The 17574-nt window shown below is 36.3% G+C and overlaps 1 protein-coding gene across 13 annotated transcripts in view; it reads right to left on the reverse strand.

Moving 5' to 3' along the window:
- Positions 1-17574, reverse strand: part of LMBR1 (limb development membrane protein 1) — a 252099-nt gene that overhangs the window by 149427 nt on the left and 85098 nt on the right. Inside the window, exon 1 of one of the 13 annotated variants that reach the window (XM_023539807.2) lies at positions 13546-13649. The exons of the other annotated variants lie outside the window; for them this stretch is intronic. Within the exon in view, the coding sequence (XP_023395575.1) occupies positions 13546-13552 (7 nt within the window). The 5' untranslated portion in view covers positions 13553-13649. Of the gene's footprint in view, positions 1-13545; positions 13650-17574 lie in introns of those variants that run through there. 13 annotated transcript variants of the gene reach the window in all.

Genomic DNA, 17574 nt, shown 5'->3' on the forward strand with positions numbered 1-17574 from the left:
CAAAGTACGTGAGATGAAGTCTCACCATCCTCACTTCTAAGAGCAATCTGGCTGTACTTTCAAGACAGATTTGTTTCCTCTTCTGGCAGTCCACGGTATATTCAATATTCTTCGTCAACACCACAACTCAAAGGCATCAATTCTTCTTCAGTCTTCCTTATTCATTGTCCAACTTTTGCATGCATATGAGGCAACTGAAAATACCATAGCTTGGGTCAGGCACACCTTAGTCCTCAAAGGGACATCTTTGTTTTTTAACAATTTTAAGAGGTCTTTTGCAGATCTGCTCAATGCAATATGTTGTTTTTCCATGGGTGTTAATTGTGGATTCAAGTAAAATGAAATCCCTGACAACTTCAATCTTTTCTTTGTTTATCATGATGTTGCTTATTGGTCCAGTTGTGAGGGTTTTTGTTTCGCTTCGGGTCCTCTTCACTTTCAGCAAGCAAGGTTGTGTCATCCACATAATCACAGGTTGTTAATGAGTGTTCTTCCAATCCTGATGCCATTCTTCTTCACATAGCCCAGCTTCTCAGATTATTTCCTCAGCATACAGACTGAATAAGTATGATGAAAGGATAAAACCCTGACACACACCTTTCCTGATTTTAAACTATGCAGTATCCCCTTGTTCTATTCAAATGACTGCCTCTTAATCTATGTACAGGTTTCTCATGAGCACAATTAACTGTTCTGGAATTCCCATTCTTTGCAACATTATCCATAATTTGTCATGATCCACACAGTCAAGTGCCTTTTCACAGTCAATAAAACACAGGTAAACATCTTTCTGGCATTCTTGGCTTTCAGCCAAGACCCATCTGATGCTAACAATGATGTCCCTTGTTCCAAGGCCCATTCTGAATCCGGCTTGAACTTCTGGCAGTTCCCTGTTGCTGTACTGCTGCGACTGCTTTTGAATGATCTTGAGCAAAATTTTATTTGTGTGTGATATTAATGATATTGTTCGATAATTTCTGCATTCTGTCGGATCACCTTTCTTTGGCTTGGACACAAATATGGATCTCTTCCAGCTGGTTGGCCAGGAAGCTGTCCTCTAAACTTCCTGACATATATGAGTGAACATCTTCAGTGCTGTATCCGTTTGCTTAAAAACATCTCAGTTGGTACTCTGTCAATTCCTGGAGCCCTGTTTTTTGCCATTCCTTTCAGTGAAGCTTGGGCTTCTTCCTTTAGTACCATCGGTTCTAGAATTAACGTATCTTTTTTCTTTTACTTTTAACCTATTTGTATCTTTAAAGTAGACTTCTTTCAGGCAGCATACACGGGTCTTTCTTTTTCACTTAACCTGATAATCTCTGCCTTCTAATTGGGGTGTTCAGATTATTTACGTTTAAGGCAATTACTGACATGGTTAGATTTAAGTCTATCAACTCGCTCTTTGTTTTCTATCTATTCTATCTTCCCCTTCTTTTTCTGTGCTCCTGTAGATTAACTGAGCATTTTTAATAATTCCATTTGATTTCCTTTGTTTGCTAATTAACTATCCTTGTTACATATTTTGTTTTCAGGTTATATATACCTTTAACTTATCACAATCTACCTTTGATATAACACTTCACATACAGCATAAGAACCTTACAACACTATATTTCCATTTCTTTCCTCCTACCTTTGTGCTATTGTTTTCATATATTTTACTTGTGCATATGTGATAAACCCCACAACACCTTGTTACTATTTTTTTTACCTAAACAGCCAATTATCTTTTAAAAAGACATTTAAATAGGAAAAACTTTTATATTTACCCACAAAATTTCCACTTATAGTGTCCTTCATTCCATTTTGTAGATCCAGATCTCTATCCCGTACCAATTTCTTTCTACGTGAGGGCTTCTCTTAGTATTTCTTGGGCTGTCTGCTGGTGATTAATTTTTAGCTTCATGTATCTGAAATTGTCTTTATTTTACCTCTGTATTTGAAAAAATATTTTCAGTAGATATAGAATGAGATTGCCAGGTTATTTTTTTTTCCCCCCTTTCAGTGCTTTAAAGATGCTGCTCCACTGTCATTCACCAACTTGTATTGTTTCCTACAAGATACACTCTGTGGTCGTTAACATATTTCTCCTAGCACACTGTTCCTCTGTATTTAGTACGCCTTGTTTTTCTGGATACTTTTAAGAGTTTCTCTTTATCACTGGTCTTGACAATGTAGCATTGGTGTAGTTTTCCCCATATTTCTTGTGCGTAGGACTACTTGAGCTTCTTGCATCAGTAGTTTTACGGTTTTCATCAAATTTCAAGAATATTCTGCTATTAATTTTTCAAATATTTTTTCTTAACCCCCTTCCTTCAGAAACACCAACTGCCATCACCAGTGCTCTGGTCAGTTTTCTGGTTACTTTTTTTCTGTGTTTCATTTTGGATAGATTCTACTGTTATATCTTCAAGTTCACTCATTCTTCTGTAATGTCTAACCTCCTGTTAATCCCATCCAATATATATTCACGTTATGTGTTATAGCTTTCTTCTTTAGAAGTTCAATTGGTTCTATTTTATATTTTCCATGTCTCAAGATGCAATACAATTATAAGATTGTTTTAATATCCATGTCTACAAATTCTAACATTTGTGTCAGTTGCGAGTCAGTTTTAATTGACTGAATTTTCTCTTCATTTTGGGTCATAGTGCCCTGCTTTGTATTCAGCTGCAGATTCAAAGTAGGCCAAGTAGAGCCCCAAGGATGTCCACATCTCAATCCCCAGAATCTGTGAATGTGTTATGCTATGTCTGTTATGTAAAAAAGGCTTTACGGATGCAAAGGCTATGGCCCTTAAGATAGGGTAATAAGGATAGGAACTTGGATTATCCAGGTGGGTACAATCTAACCACACGTGCCCTTAAAAGCAGAGAACTTTCTCCAGCTGGAGTTAGAGAAGTACAGTAGAAAGAAAAATTAGAGAAGAACCGCCTATGCTCAGTTTTACTGAAGTGGGTCACATGGAAAGCATGAGAAATGAGGGAGGCAACTTCTAGGAGCAAAGACTGGCAGAGGGCTAACAACTAGCAAGAAAACGAGGGCCTCAGGCCTACAACCATAGGGAACTAAATTCAGCAACAATGACCATTTGCTTGGAAGCAAATTCCTTCTTGAGCCTCCAGTAAGGAATGCAACCCTGCCAACATCTTGAGTTCAGCCTATGGGACCATAAGCAAAGGGTCTTTTTGCCAAAAGGAGCACATCAGTTTAATAAAATTAGTCTAAAATATTTATTAAGGGAAATGTTTAAACTGAGAATATGATATCCCATTAATTCTATCAATCAGTATAAAATAAAATTATTAGCTGAGCCTGTGATCAGTTTGTAAGTCGATAAAACAAAGCATTTCTACATTCGCTTTCTCAGTTGTTTATGTGTACGCACATGCACACCCAAGCCTTCTTTAAAGCACAAAAACATCTTTCCAATACAGAATGATTTAAAAAAAAAAAAAATTCAACAAAATATTTAATATACTGTAACAAAACCAAGGTGCTCCCATAAAAGTGAGGACCCAGTCGAACCCATCCAGACTGGACACCTAGCAATCAAGACAATAAATTCGTGTTCTTTTAGGTTGCTAAGTTCATGGTAATTTATTATAGTAACAATAGAAAGCTAGTTCAGGAGACCTCTGCAGATCTATGGGGCTCTTTCTCTGTGAAGCTCTCTCCTTTCAAGTACTCTGCCTGTGAACTCTAGCCACCCTAGCTTCTCTAGACTCCCAGCTCCTCCTCCTCAACTCAGAAAGATCACTTAGTTAGTTCTATCCGGGTTTCCACTCTCTCCACTACAGCCTGGAAACTCTCTAGGTAGCAACCTGGAGCAGTCATAGGACTCATTCATTTGTTTCCCATCTATAAGGGATTACTATCCTTCATTGAATAGGTTTTCTTGAAAATCTACTTGTTTCAGCTCCATTTTGGCCAGATTATATTTAGCATTTGCAGTGCTTTTCTATTAACACTTGAATCTTGGTTTCCTTAATCACTCTTACTCCATGTCTGAGCCCTAGTTCTCAATAAAAGAGTACAGGAAAAGCTATAGGAATAAAACATTAAGCAGAGAACATCTGTTCTTTACTATGTATCCTAATGGATTTTTTAATCTTAAAAAAAAAATCTTTTTTAGCCTACAGTTACCTACTCTATTTCAAGTTGAGTTCCTCGGATGCTTATTGATATCCCTGTCCCTTTTTTAATTCTTCCAACACACAAACTCGACAACTGAATAAAGTCTCAATCTCAGTGTCTATGTGTTACTTTTCTCTTACCAGATGGAATATTCTCTATTGTGAAATGTCCGTTATCTTTATTCTCTTGGCCTAAATTTCTAAAATTTAACTGTTACATTGTACATTTCTACAATGTGTCTCTAGGATACTTCACAAACACCATCAAGCTTATTCTTCTATCTTCCTTTTCAAACATTCTTTCCATTATTTTCTTCAACAAATTTAAGAAACGCTGTCTAAATAAAAGATGTTGCCCTAAGAATGTTTTAAACATAATAATGAAATAATTGCACAGCCTCACTTGTGCTAAGCTCTTACTATGATATGCAATACCTGCTATTTTCAGTTCACAGAAATAAATACCGTTATTTAGGACCAAACAGGTACTAGTTTTATATTTCTGCATACAAAGAATTATTTTAGATTGAAAGGACTTTTTCTTCCTGTTCCTAATGGACAAAACAAAAACCTTTAAATTTCACCAAAATACTTAACCAGAAAAGGTACAATGCTTGTAATAATCTGAAATTAAGATTTGTTCAAAATAATCAGGTGTTTACTCTTGTTTTAGTGCACCAAGAATAACACTGAAACAAAGAATTTTGGAGCACAGTGAGGTTAACATCCCCTTGTCCTACTCATTCATAAAATGAACTTTTTTAAAAAAAAAGAGAGATTAAGTAAATCCTCCACAAATTCCCTAACTTACAAACGACAGACCTAGGATTAGAACCCGTATCTCTTGTTCTTACTACATTACCGTATGATCTCTCACACTGAACATTCTAGGTAAAAAAGATACAATACTTTGAATTTTGTTAACATTATTTGCCCCAAAAAAGCACAACAGTTTAATAAGGGATACTAAGGGAAATCTTTAAACTGAGAATATGATGTCTAATCAATTCTGTCCCAGTCTGTGATCAGTTTGTAAGCCGGTAAAACATTTCTGTATTTGTTTTCTTGTGTGCGTGTGTGTGCGTGTGTGCATGCATACATACACTCAAGCCTTCTTAAAACATCAAACATCTTTCAACTATAGAAAGGTTAAGAAAAAATCCAATATCAATAAAATTGAATGTACTATATGTACATAATGTACTATGACAAAACCAAGATATTCACATTATTCACGATTTCAAGGACCTTATCAGTCCTTATGACAAATGTCTGAGTGGCACTTTATTTTTGAAAAAGCGACCACGAATAGCAGTCTATGACTTATCAGCTATGTGACCTTGAAAAAGAGACTTCAACTTTCTGTAGCTCAGCTTCCTCATCTATACTAAAACCCAAAACTAAATCCATTGTCGTAGAGTCGACTGCAACTCATGGTGACCCCATGTGTGCAGAGTAGAACTGCATTCTATAGGATTTTCAAGGCTGTGTCCTTTCTTCCAAGGCATCTCTGGGTGGGTTTGAACCACAAACCTTTCACTTAGTGGTTGAATGTTTATCCTCATCCATAAAATAGGGTGTAACTTAACTCATAGGGCTTTGATGAAGATAAGTAACATAGTAACATGTTAAACAAATGTCAGTGCCTCTCCTATACCCTGTCTTCGCATAATACAAATGGTCAAAAAAAAATTAAAATACATGATGCACACCAGCAATCAAGCCAGATAAAGGAAACAAAATGATGTGTGTTAGTTAAGATTGTCTCTCTATCCTTTCCTTAAAGAGTTATTTTCATTAATTACACCAAAAAATTACACAACAAAAACCATGTATACATGTATGACATACATATATAAGCAACAATGACCAAAAAAAGCAGGTATAGAAAATAAATTACAAAGAAACACACCAAATTGTTAGCAATGTGAACGTAACAGAATTGTGGATGATTTTTTTCTTCCTATTTTTCTGCATATTCTAAGTTTCCTATAAGGAATATATAAAGACCCATATAAATCAAGAAGCGTATTTGGAACTCAAAATTCTACATATTCTTATATCACATAACTTCCCCCATAAGATGCATAAAAAGGATGGAGAACAACAAAGCTGAATTGAGATGGAGATGCTGAGTGAGGTTCACTCATTAGCCAAGTGGCTCCCTCTATTAACTAGCCTCACTGATTGCACAATTCAAATCCTAGCCTCAACAAAATTACAAATTACTACATGTCAAGGAGCCTCAAAGACTGCTCTCAAATAGCTGCAGCCATGAATATTAAACCACTGAATGCTAAGGGTCCACTGTACTCACAAGGAAAAAAAAAATTTTTTTTGCTTATATTTTTAATTTGAAACCATCAACTATCACTCATAGCCCAACAGGAGACTTTTTAAAATTGCTGTTGCTGACCTACAAATAGACATACTTCCAGAATTTATCTTTTTTGGGCACGTATGTCCCTTTCATACAGTGAAACCTACAAATTCAAACTCTTCTCTGAAAATCAAAAGTTAAAAAATGAAGCTTTGTCCCCAGCAAAAGCTTACTACTTAACGTGTCAGTAAAACGTATCCACTCTGACTAACCGATGTACCTATTTTTTTAGAACTAAGATAGTAACTAAAGATCATAATACAGCAGGGACATCTTCAGAAAAACTGAAAAGAATGATTCAGGGTTATCAGGAAAGCTCTGAATACCAACTAATTCAGTCTGTTATGAAATTACGTGTCTTCTTCTATGTACTGTACTTTTACATATACACAATTTTTTTTTAATTTGTATTTTCTCTCCACTGCCCCTTTTCCAGGGAACTCAATATTACTGCTGGTAGTTTTGACAACCTCAACTGTGGACAGAGATTATACTGTAATCTAGAGCCTCCTCTGTAGTAAAGACTCAGTTAACACAAATAATTTGAGAGTTAAAAGTCTTATCATCCTGCCTAACAAGATAATCATAAGTAACCAGGTTTCTTACGAAGTCTAAATCATTATATGCAAAAAAAAAATTTTTTTTTTATTAAGCTTAGTAATGGAAATAAGTAAATGTGAAGGTTTCAGACTTAGTTTAAACTAATTTACTTATGAAATACGCAACATACAAGAAAGTTAAAGTTACGATGAGAAGAACATCTAATATACACATTCCTAAGTAGTGATTATATTCTTGGCAACTTTGCAAAGCTTAATAAGTTTCCAGCATTTTACATACATTAGACATACACACATAAATATTCCTTAACAATATTCTATAATTTGGATAAATCATTTCTAATTAAAAATTACTGTTAGGGTAAATACGAATGACACAATATGTTTTATTAAATGTTATTTCATTTTAATTTGTAAAATAATAAAATTTCTCTGCTTCAGGAAGCTAAAATGGCATGCTCCAATAGTAGAACTATAAAAACTCAGATATGTTGCAGTACCAATAATGGCCCTTTTGAAAGATATACACTGCCCATCCCCAAGAGATATCTGAAGTTAAAGTTTATTTAATTATCTCAGAGTATTAAGTTTAAAAACAAACAAAAACCTGAATTGCCAGATTGCCGCAGGTTGCATTAACTTCTAGCTCCATCTGCTGGAGTCACAAAATATTTCAAAATGCAATGCACAATAGTATAAAGCAAATAATTTACCATTTTCATCACACAGACAAGAAAATCCACATTTAAATTAGAAAATTCAGAAGTCAGCTATATTCAGTAATTTCCAAAATGACAAATCTAAGTTAAAAACCAGTATTTCAGTGGAACTGAAGATCTAATCCAATAGTCAAAAAGTAACTTACAGACTCTTTTAAAATTCTACCAAGAAAGTATAAACCTTAGAGAAAGACTAGACTACACGTTTCTTTTCAAATGGTGAGTATTATGAAACCTTCAGAATTAGAATAGCTTGTTTACTTAATTAGAAGAAAAAGAAAAAATAAAGAACAATTTCAGCAATAAATTATGAAACTTTTTACCTCAATATAACTTTTTCTTTTAATAAAAAGCAACACATGTCCATTTGTAGAAATACTATAAGATGCAAATAGCAAAAAGGAAGATTTATATAATATAATCTAACACCCACAGAAAAACTATTCCATCTTCTTTATTTGCTCTTCAAGATATTTTTCTGTGAAAACATACACATATACTTTTCTTCAAAAGTGTGCTTTTTAACCTCCTTCTGTATCAGCAAATATTCATTTATGGCATCACCTATAATGGCCAAAGGAGCACGCCACTGTTAAGATCTACCAAAAATTTTCATTAAGCTAATTTCCTAGTATGAACACTTAAGATTTGTTATTTTTATTATTGTAAACAACACCTTAATAGATATCTAGTAAAATACCTTGAAACACATGATAGTAAATGGCTGAATTATTGAAATGAATTAACTAAACTGTTGGTAACATTTAATAAATAATGGTATACTAAAATGTATTAAGGACTGATTTTTGATTTAATATCTATACACACGTAAATCTAATTTTTAAGTTTGACTGTTTATAATCTGAAACTGTGATTTTTTAAAAACTTTTGTGAAGCTCGAAAAAGGGATAAAACAAAGATTTTGAGCTGTTCCTTCATAATGTCCAAAACAGATGGCACGTGACCTATTTCTGTTGAGAAATCAAAGTCAAGCACACAGTTCTTGTAGAGACTCAACCAAATTCCTCGTGGTTATCCTTTAACAGGCTGCGTCTCAAGCTGGGCAACCATGTTGTAAATGTGCCGCTATGACTGGCTATGGGCATGGACAGGTTAGCAAAAACTGGGTCCCATCAGGGGAAAATACCTCAAAAACTGAAGAATTATGCCCTCATTTTATTTTAGGCTACAGCTTAATTCCATTATTCTCCTATCTCCCAAAGGTTTATGTTATTTGTTTTTTTAAATTCACATAAAATTCACCACGTTAAGGTGAGAAACTCAGTGCCATTTAATGCATTCACAACGTTGTGCAACCACTACCTCTATTAAATCCTAAAACATCACCCCAAAAGGAAAGCCTGTAGCCATGAAGCAGTTATATCATTTTTTAATTGATGGAAAATAAGAGTTTTATCCACCATCTGTCTATCAGTTTGTTGTACTGTAGTACCTTGCGTGTTGCAATGATACTGGAAGACGATGCCTCCAATATTTCAAGTACCAACAGGGTCACCCATGGTACCAAGTCCCCGAGAGCCAAAGTATGACCTTGAATACATCCTACCTAAATTTAGAGACTATCTCAAGAATAGATTTTGACACACTGAACACCAATGACCAAAGACCAGAAGAGTTGTGGAAAGATATGCACGAAGAAAGTGAATGGTCATTAAAAAGACAGGAAACAAGGAAGAGACCAAAATGAGTATCAGAAGAGACTCTGAAACTTGCTCGTAAGTGCACAGTAGCTAAAGCAAATGGAAGAAATGATGAAGTAAAAGAGCTATACAGAAGATTTCAAAGGGTGGCTGGAGAAGGTAAGGTATAGTATAATGATGAAATATGCAAATATGTGGGGTTAGAAAAAAAGGGGAAGAACAATACTGGCACTTCTCAAGCTGAAAGTAATGAAGAGAAAATTTAAGCCTCAAGTTGCAATACTGAAGGATTCTATGAGCAAAAAATTGAATGACACAGGAAGCATCAAAAGAAGACAGAAGAAATACAGAGTCACGTACCAAAAAGAACTGGACAATCACTGGTACTGAAGGAGAAGCTCAGACTGCACTGAAGGCAAAGAACAAGGCCCCAAGAATTGACGGAACATCAGCTGAGATGCTTCAAAAAATGGATGCAATACTAGACACAGGTACTCGTTTACGTCGAGACATTTGGAAGACAGCTATCTGCCCAACCGACTGGAAGAAATCTATACTCAAGCTCATTCCAAAGAAAGGTGACCCAATGGAATGCAGAAATGATCAAACAATACCATTAATATCACACGCCAGCAAACATTGTTGAAGATAATTCAAAAATAAGTGCAGCTGTCCATCAGCAGACAGTGCCAGAAGTTAAGGCCGGATTCCGAAGAGAACGTGGAGTGAGGGATATCCTTGCCGATCAAGGTAGATCTCAGTCAAAAGCAGAGAATACCAGAAAGGCGTTTACCTGTGTTTTACTGACTACATAAAGGCATTCCACTCTGTGGGTCATAAGAAATTATAGACATCACTACGAAAAATGGAAATTCCGTAACACTTAATTGCACTCATGTTGAACCAGGACATGAATCAAGAGGTTGTCATTCAAACAGAGCAAGGAGATATTATATGGTTTAAAATTGGAAAAGATGTACAGCAGGGTTGTATCCTTTCACCATACTTACTCAATCTGTATGCTGAGCAAATCAATCAATCTGAGGAGCTGAACTCAACATCAGGATTGGAGGAAGACTCATTAACAATCTGCAACATGTAGATGTCACAAACCTTGCTCAAGATGACTTGAAGCACTTACTGATGAAGGTCAAGGACTACAAGCTTCAATATGGATTACATCTGAATGTGAGGAAAACACAAATCATCATAACTGGACCAATAAGCAACATCACTGATAAACGAAGAAGAAACTAAAGTTGTCAATGATTTCACGCTACTTGGATCAACTTTTAACATCCATAGAAGCAGCAGTCAAGAAACCAAATAATGTATTGCACTGGGTAAATCGGCTGCAAAAGACTTCTTTAAAGTGTTAAAAAGCAAAGATGTCACTTTGATGACTAAGGGACATATGACTCGAGCCATGGTATTTAAAATCACCTCATATGCATGTGAAAGCTGGATGATGAAAAAGGAAGAAAGAAGAATTGATGCATTTGAACTGAATTGTGGTATTAGTAAAGAATATTGAATATACATACTGCGGATGGCCAGAAGAACTAACACATCAGTCTTACAAGAAATACAACCAGAATGCTTCTTAGAAGCAAGGCTGGCAAGACTTCGGCTTACTTATGTTGACACACTGTCAGGAAAGTCCAATTGCTAGAAAAGGTCATCATGCTTAGCAGAGAGTCAGCTAAAATAAAGGCAACTCTCAGTGAGGTAGACTGACACAACAGCCGAAACAGGGGACTCCAACATACCAGGGGTCGTCAAGTCAGCACAGGGCTGACCCAAGGTCATCAGGAGCCAGAGCTGACTGGATGGCAACCAACAACACCAACAAAGAAGTTTCATGTTTTCTACTAATTTCTAACAATATACAAGATACAGAAAGCATCACAGTGGATGTTTTATTTTTTCTATACTTTTTTTTTTTTTTACCTTTTTTCCTATTTTAAATATAACATCAAAAAATTGGACAGATTGTTTTAGTTAGTCAACTCAAAATAGGTACATTCTCCCCCTTTGTTCCATCCTACAATAAATGGTAATTGTCAGCATGTCATCGCCCATACTGAGCAAACGACAGAGCTCACGGCATCAAGCTGGGACGGGATGAAGACAACCAACTAAAGCTGTCAGTGATCAGACGATTAGAACCAGTTCTGCCTCACTCTAATGCTCCAGCAACATTTTTGTGTATCACAATTTTCAAGCTGTTTTAATCATCTTCTCACCGCAGACAGATACACCTTGGAAGACAAAAGAGTTTAGAACTAAGGTTAAGATATTACTTTTTTATTTATAGTTTTTTAACTCCTCTGGCCCAGAAGAATTAAGGAGCACCCCAAGGTAATATGGTTAACATGCAACATCTCAAATCTGTATGTCCAAAATCCAAACATTGTTTTTAAGTCAAACTAAACACATTAACACATACATGGCATTAAGTACCAATGTAAATTTAGTCTCTAATCCATATCTGATTTATATGTTAAGGCACAATCAATCAAATACATCCACACTAATAATTTTACTGGATAGGCCATTATATTTCTTTCCAAAGTGAATTAAGTTCATTTCTACTAAAGTCCTCCTGTGATATCAGTAATAGCTATTAGTCACACAATCAATGAATATTTAGTGAACGTTTCTGGTGTAGAAAGCACTGGAACAGGTGCTGCATGAGATTTAAAGGAACTTAAGACATATTCAAAGTCCTCAACTTAGCGTAAACATACGAAAGATTTAATAAGACAAATAATAACTCAAAAAATTCCATAAAGGTCACAAAACAATAAATGATTGATCAAAAATGAATATGGATTATAATAATAAGAATTCAGAGTAGGAAGAATGAATTTAGAGTGGCCCTTAAAGACTGATACCGGTAAATGACATTCCAAAGAAAGCTCACAGCATGTTTGATGATTACAGGACATCGCCTAGAGTCCAGAAAGTTCATATGAAAAAATCATTAAAGACTGAAAAATAGGTTGTGATTAGACTATGATGAGCCTTAAATACGTCAGGGTGATTATTCGGTGTTTACATCAATTCGGCCCCATTAATGGTTGTAATTTTTAAAAAGCCAAGAAGCAAGCATACCTAAGGCTGACAAATCTTCAACCCTGAGACCTTCTAGAGGGCTGATCAGCATTCCCTTGAATGTCAAAAAAAGCTATGAAGTCAGAAGAGAAGGATGAACGTGAAGCTTTATGAAATTTACTACGTGCAGTAAAGGATACAGACCTACCAAAAGATTAGGAACAAAGCCGTGGGATAATAAAATCCCCTGGAATAATCTCTAGGGCTGAAGTCCCAGGTCTTCTGAGGCAGAAATATTTATAAGCAACGATATCATTTAAAAGTTTTTTCCTGTGATATGGTTTAATGCAGTTTAAGCTATTGTTTACCATAAAATTTTTCCATTCATTCACCATATGTTTACTGGGCAACCATTACATATGAAGCACTGTTCCAGGTTCTGTTCTATAAACAAAATAAAACACACATGTTTATACACTTATGTTATTATGAGAAAAACAACCAATACAAACAAATACATTTACTTCCAAGGTTAAGTCCTCTAGCACCAATGATATGACAAGTCATGTGTTGGTAGCTCTCACTTCCAGTTGAGACACAGAATCAAAGGAACGGTCCTGATTTGAGCATTTTAAAGTCACTGAGGCAGCGGAGATTCAGTGGTAGACTTCTCGCCTTCTCTGAGGGAAGCCTCGGCTGATTTCCAGCCAGTGTGCCTCATGCGCAGCCACCACCCGTCTGTTGGTGGAGGTCTGCGTGTTGCTACGACGCTAAACAAGGTTCAGTGAAGCTTCCAGACTAAGACGGACTAGGAAGAAAGGCCTGGTGATCTATTTCCAAAAATCAGTCAATAAAAATCCTATGGATCACAATGGACCGATCTGCAACTGATCATGGGCATGGTGCAGGACTGGGCAGCATTTATCCTGCTGCGACTCATCGTGAGTCAGGAACTGGCTCAGTGGCAGGTAACATCAACAAGTATAGCATGCAATTTCTATTTACTAAAACTGGAAACAAAGGTCAGCTCACCTATCATACTGGTTTGCCCAACCTGAAAACAACTGCACTGTTGGTTAAATCGTCTGGAGCCCAATCCTCAAAACTGTGCAGTACTACACCTCCTTGTAGAAATCTACGACCAAGAGAAAACCATGCCAAAACATATTCATGCAATTTAGATAACATATGCAAAAAACAGTTTGTAAACAAATTATGTATTATCCAAGTAATAATCTAAATAAGTTCACCAAAAAAATTATGATCATTTCTCTCCAGGTTGTTTTACACTTTTCATAATAACAGGGTAGCTTTTCAGCAGACAACTTATTTTTATGTCAATTTAGTTTACTTATTAACCCAGTACCCAGTGCCGTTGATTTGCTTATTAGAGCTGTTCAGTTACTAAGCAAAAACAACAGAGTAATTTCTTATTATTCACTTAAAAATTAGTCCTAACTTTGCTGAATTCATTTAGTCCTGAAAGCTTTGATAACTCCATTTGTTCACAGTTGCAAGCATGACAAAGAAACCACAAAGCCTAGATTGAAATACATGATTCAATTAAGATGGTAAAGTTCTTCATGTCAAAAAACAGCTTAAACACTATCAAAGGACAATTGGGATGGAAATGTTTCAATTCATGAGATGAAGAACTAACTGCTTAAAATACAAACACTGCAAAAATGGGAAAAGGAAATACATGAAGGCAATTTACTAAAAAATAAGTACAAATGGCCTATAAATGTGCTTTTTAAATGTCCACCTTCACTAGTAATTAAAGAAATGGAAATTAAAACAGGAGAAATTTTTCATCTATTGAATTGTTAAATATCTTTTTAAGGAACACCAGGAATTGGTGAAGATGCATTCTGGAAACAGAAACTCTCAAATACCGCTAAGAGTAAAACTGCTAGTGAAATTCATAGTTTTTCTGAAGAGTAATTTGGAAATATCTTTTCAAAAATCTTTCACATATACTTATCTGGGAAGGGAATTACAGAATTCTTCTACGGATATTTATTTATCAAGACGTACAATGTAGCTTTTTTTAATTTAAAAAATGTAGAGACAATGCATGATTACAATGGAATTCTAGACAGTAGTATAAATACCAGAAAAGTACTTAATGGAAAGGAAAACTCTTCACTATATATTAATGGGGGAAAGTACAAGTTAGCAATAAGTACCTTAGGATTCCACCTTGGTTGTAAATATATATATTCACATGCACATACAATATTGAAAGGCTACAGGCCACAATATTCAGAGTAGCTATCATGGGGTGCTAAGAATGCAAAAATATTTTCTTCACTGTGATTTCTATTTTCCAAATTTTGTAAAACTAACATGTATTTCTTTAAACACACACTGGCAAACACATACATATATACACATTTATCTGTACTCCAAACCAAAACTGTTGCCGTCGACTCGATTCTGACTCAAAGCAACCCTACAGGACAGAACTGAACTGCCCCATAGGGTTTCCAAGGAGCAGCTGGTGGCTTCAAACTGCCAATCTTTTGGTTAGCAGCCAAAAGCTTAACCACTGTGCTACCAGGGTTCCATTATTGGTTCTAGGGCCTTATAATAAGCAGCTAATTCAAAAGCAAATTTTTGTATAATTGTCATATCCCATATAGCATGTGACAGAAGCATAAAATGCATGCCTCTGCTTATAAAAATCTTCACAAAACACGTGAACTTAAAATCTGGTTGGACCAAAGCATAATAAAACTATACTCTTTAAAACAATATGCCACCAGCATAGGCATAAACAGACAAATCAGGGGAAAGGAAGAGAAAGTAAAGTCCAGCATTTATTTCATGCTTACTCTATACCAGGCATTAAACTAAGTAATTTATACTATACACATTATTCCATTTACTACACACAATACCTATAGAAACTAGACCTCACTGCTCCCATTTTATACACAAAGAACTGAGGTTTAGAAAGTTTAAACAACTTGCTCAGGGTTCCTGCTAATAAAAGGCTAAGCTAAAATCCAAACCTAAACCTAGACAATTTAAAATGTAAGAAATTCTGTGTATCATAAAAGCAAATAAAATTAAAAAGTAAAATAACAATTAGAAAAACATACTTAGAAAAACTGGATAAAAGGCTGACGTGTTTCACACATAATTCAATATGAAAAATACAAGAAACCAACCAAAAATGGGCCACAGATACAAAACAGCCAAAAAGATAACATGCATTAGATATTTTTATGTATTTTGTAAATTAAAATGTTCTACCTCACCAAAAACAAAAAAAAAAAACTTGAGAAGGTGGAGCCAAGGTGGTGGAATAGACAGATGCTTCTGGTGAGCCCTCTTTACAACAAAGACCCGAAAAAACAAGTGAAACAAGTATATTTGTGACAAGCTCGGAGCCCTGAGAATCAAAGGCAAGCTTAGAAAACGAACGGATGGGCAGTGGCTTCAGAAGCGGAGAGGAGTTACTGGACCTGAATCGCAAGGAGCCATCAGGCTCCATTCCCGGAGCGGCAGAGGCGGTGGCATAGGGCTGGTACTAGCGTTCGGCCATAGTGTCCTCAGGAAGCAGCAGCCAGCCACACAGCCTACTGACACCTCCGGAACCTGAGAAAGGCGCACTCGGCAAAAGCTAAGTACCTGTGTATATATTACCGCTCCTGCACCCCCAAACCAGCTTCAGCGGCTGAATCCCTGGGCCTGAGATAGACTCTGGTGAGCAACCTAGAGCCATCCTCCCGGCCTTGGGGAAAGAAAAAATTTGCAATTAGGGGGAAAAGATAATTTGCTAGCTCCATTAATTGGGGAACTCAGGACAGAAGCGGCTCCTGTCCAGGCATAAACCGTCTCTGGACCTTGAGCACCTTTCCGTTCTGTATGGTCCTGTGTGGGCCTATTTTGGGAGAATAGGCCCTTGCTGGCAAACTCCAACCCTTTCAGCTGTGTGGTGGAGAGGTAGGTGTTTGACGATTGATATTACTTTCTCTATTAAACACGGTTCTCACCCACATCAGGGACCTAAGGACTGATAGCTCCACTCAGGTCACCCAACCACCCACGACACGGGTCCAAAGATAACTGGTGCCTCCCAGTCCTTACGACCAAAAACTTCGGGTGCCCATGGTCCCTCTGCAGAACCCAGCCTCCAGCACACTCCAGAGAACAGACACGTGTTTTCCTCAGAGACACTTGGGGGTCAGTTCTCCGCCCCCTGCCTTGTTCAGAGCATGACCCCCGGCTGCAATCAGATACCGGTATGTACACCAATCACCCCTGCCCCTCTAACACTGTAGGACAGAGCCTGTACCACACACTTGATGATCAGCTACCTGGAAACCTGAGCTGAATTCATAAAAGGAAACTGAATGGATTCCTAGATCAATATACCTGATAACAGCTCTAGCCAGCTGGGGACAGGACCCCAGAGCTCCAAAGGCAAAAATAATCAACCTAGCTCACTCAAGCAACCCATAGGGGTATACCAAAACAAAACAAAGCAAGAAACTACGACACAGTAAGCAAGCAGAAACTAATACAATAACTTATAGATGGCTTGGAGACAACATTCAATATCAAGTCACATAAAGAAACAGGCCATGATCACCTCAGCAGGCTCTCAAAACAAAGAATCCAGGGATCTTCTAGATGAAAGTGCATTCCTGGAATTACCAGATGCAGAATATAAAAGTTTAATATACAGAATCTTTCATGACATCAGGAAGGAAATCAGGCAATACGTAGAATAAGCCCAGCAACACACAGATAAAGCAACTGAAGAAATTAGAAAGATTATTCAGGAGCATACTGAAAAGTTTAATAAGCTGGAAAAATCCATAGACAGACAGCAATCAGAAATTCAGAAGATTAAGAATCAAATTACAAAATTAGACAACTCAATAGAAACTCAGAGGAACAGAACTGAGCAAGTAGAAGCTAGAATTTCTGAACTCGAAGATAAATCATTTGGCACTAATATATTTGAAGAAAAATCAGATAAAAGAATTTAAAAAAATGAAGAAACCTTAAGAATCATGTGGGACTCTATCAAGAGAAATAACCTAC

Source organism: Loxodonta africana, chromosome 22, assembly GCF_030014295.1.
Source record: "Loxodonta africana isolate mLoxAfr1 chromosome 22, mLoxAfr1.hap2, whole genome shotgun sequence".
NCBI lineage: Eukaryota > Metazoa > Chordata > Mammalia > Proboscidea > Elephantidae > Loxodonta > Loxodonta africana.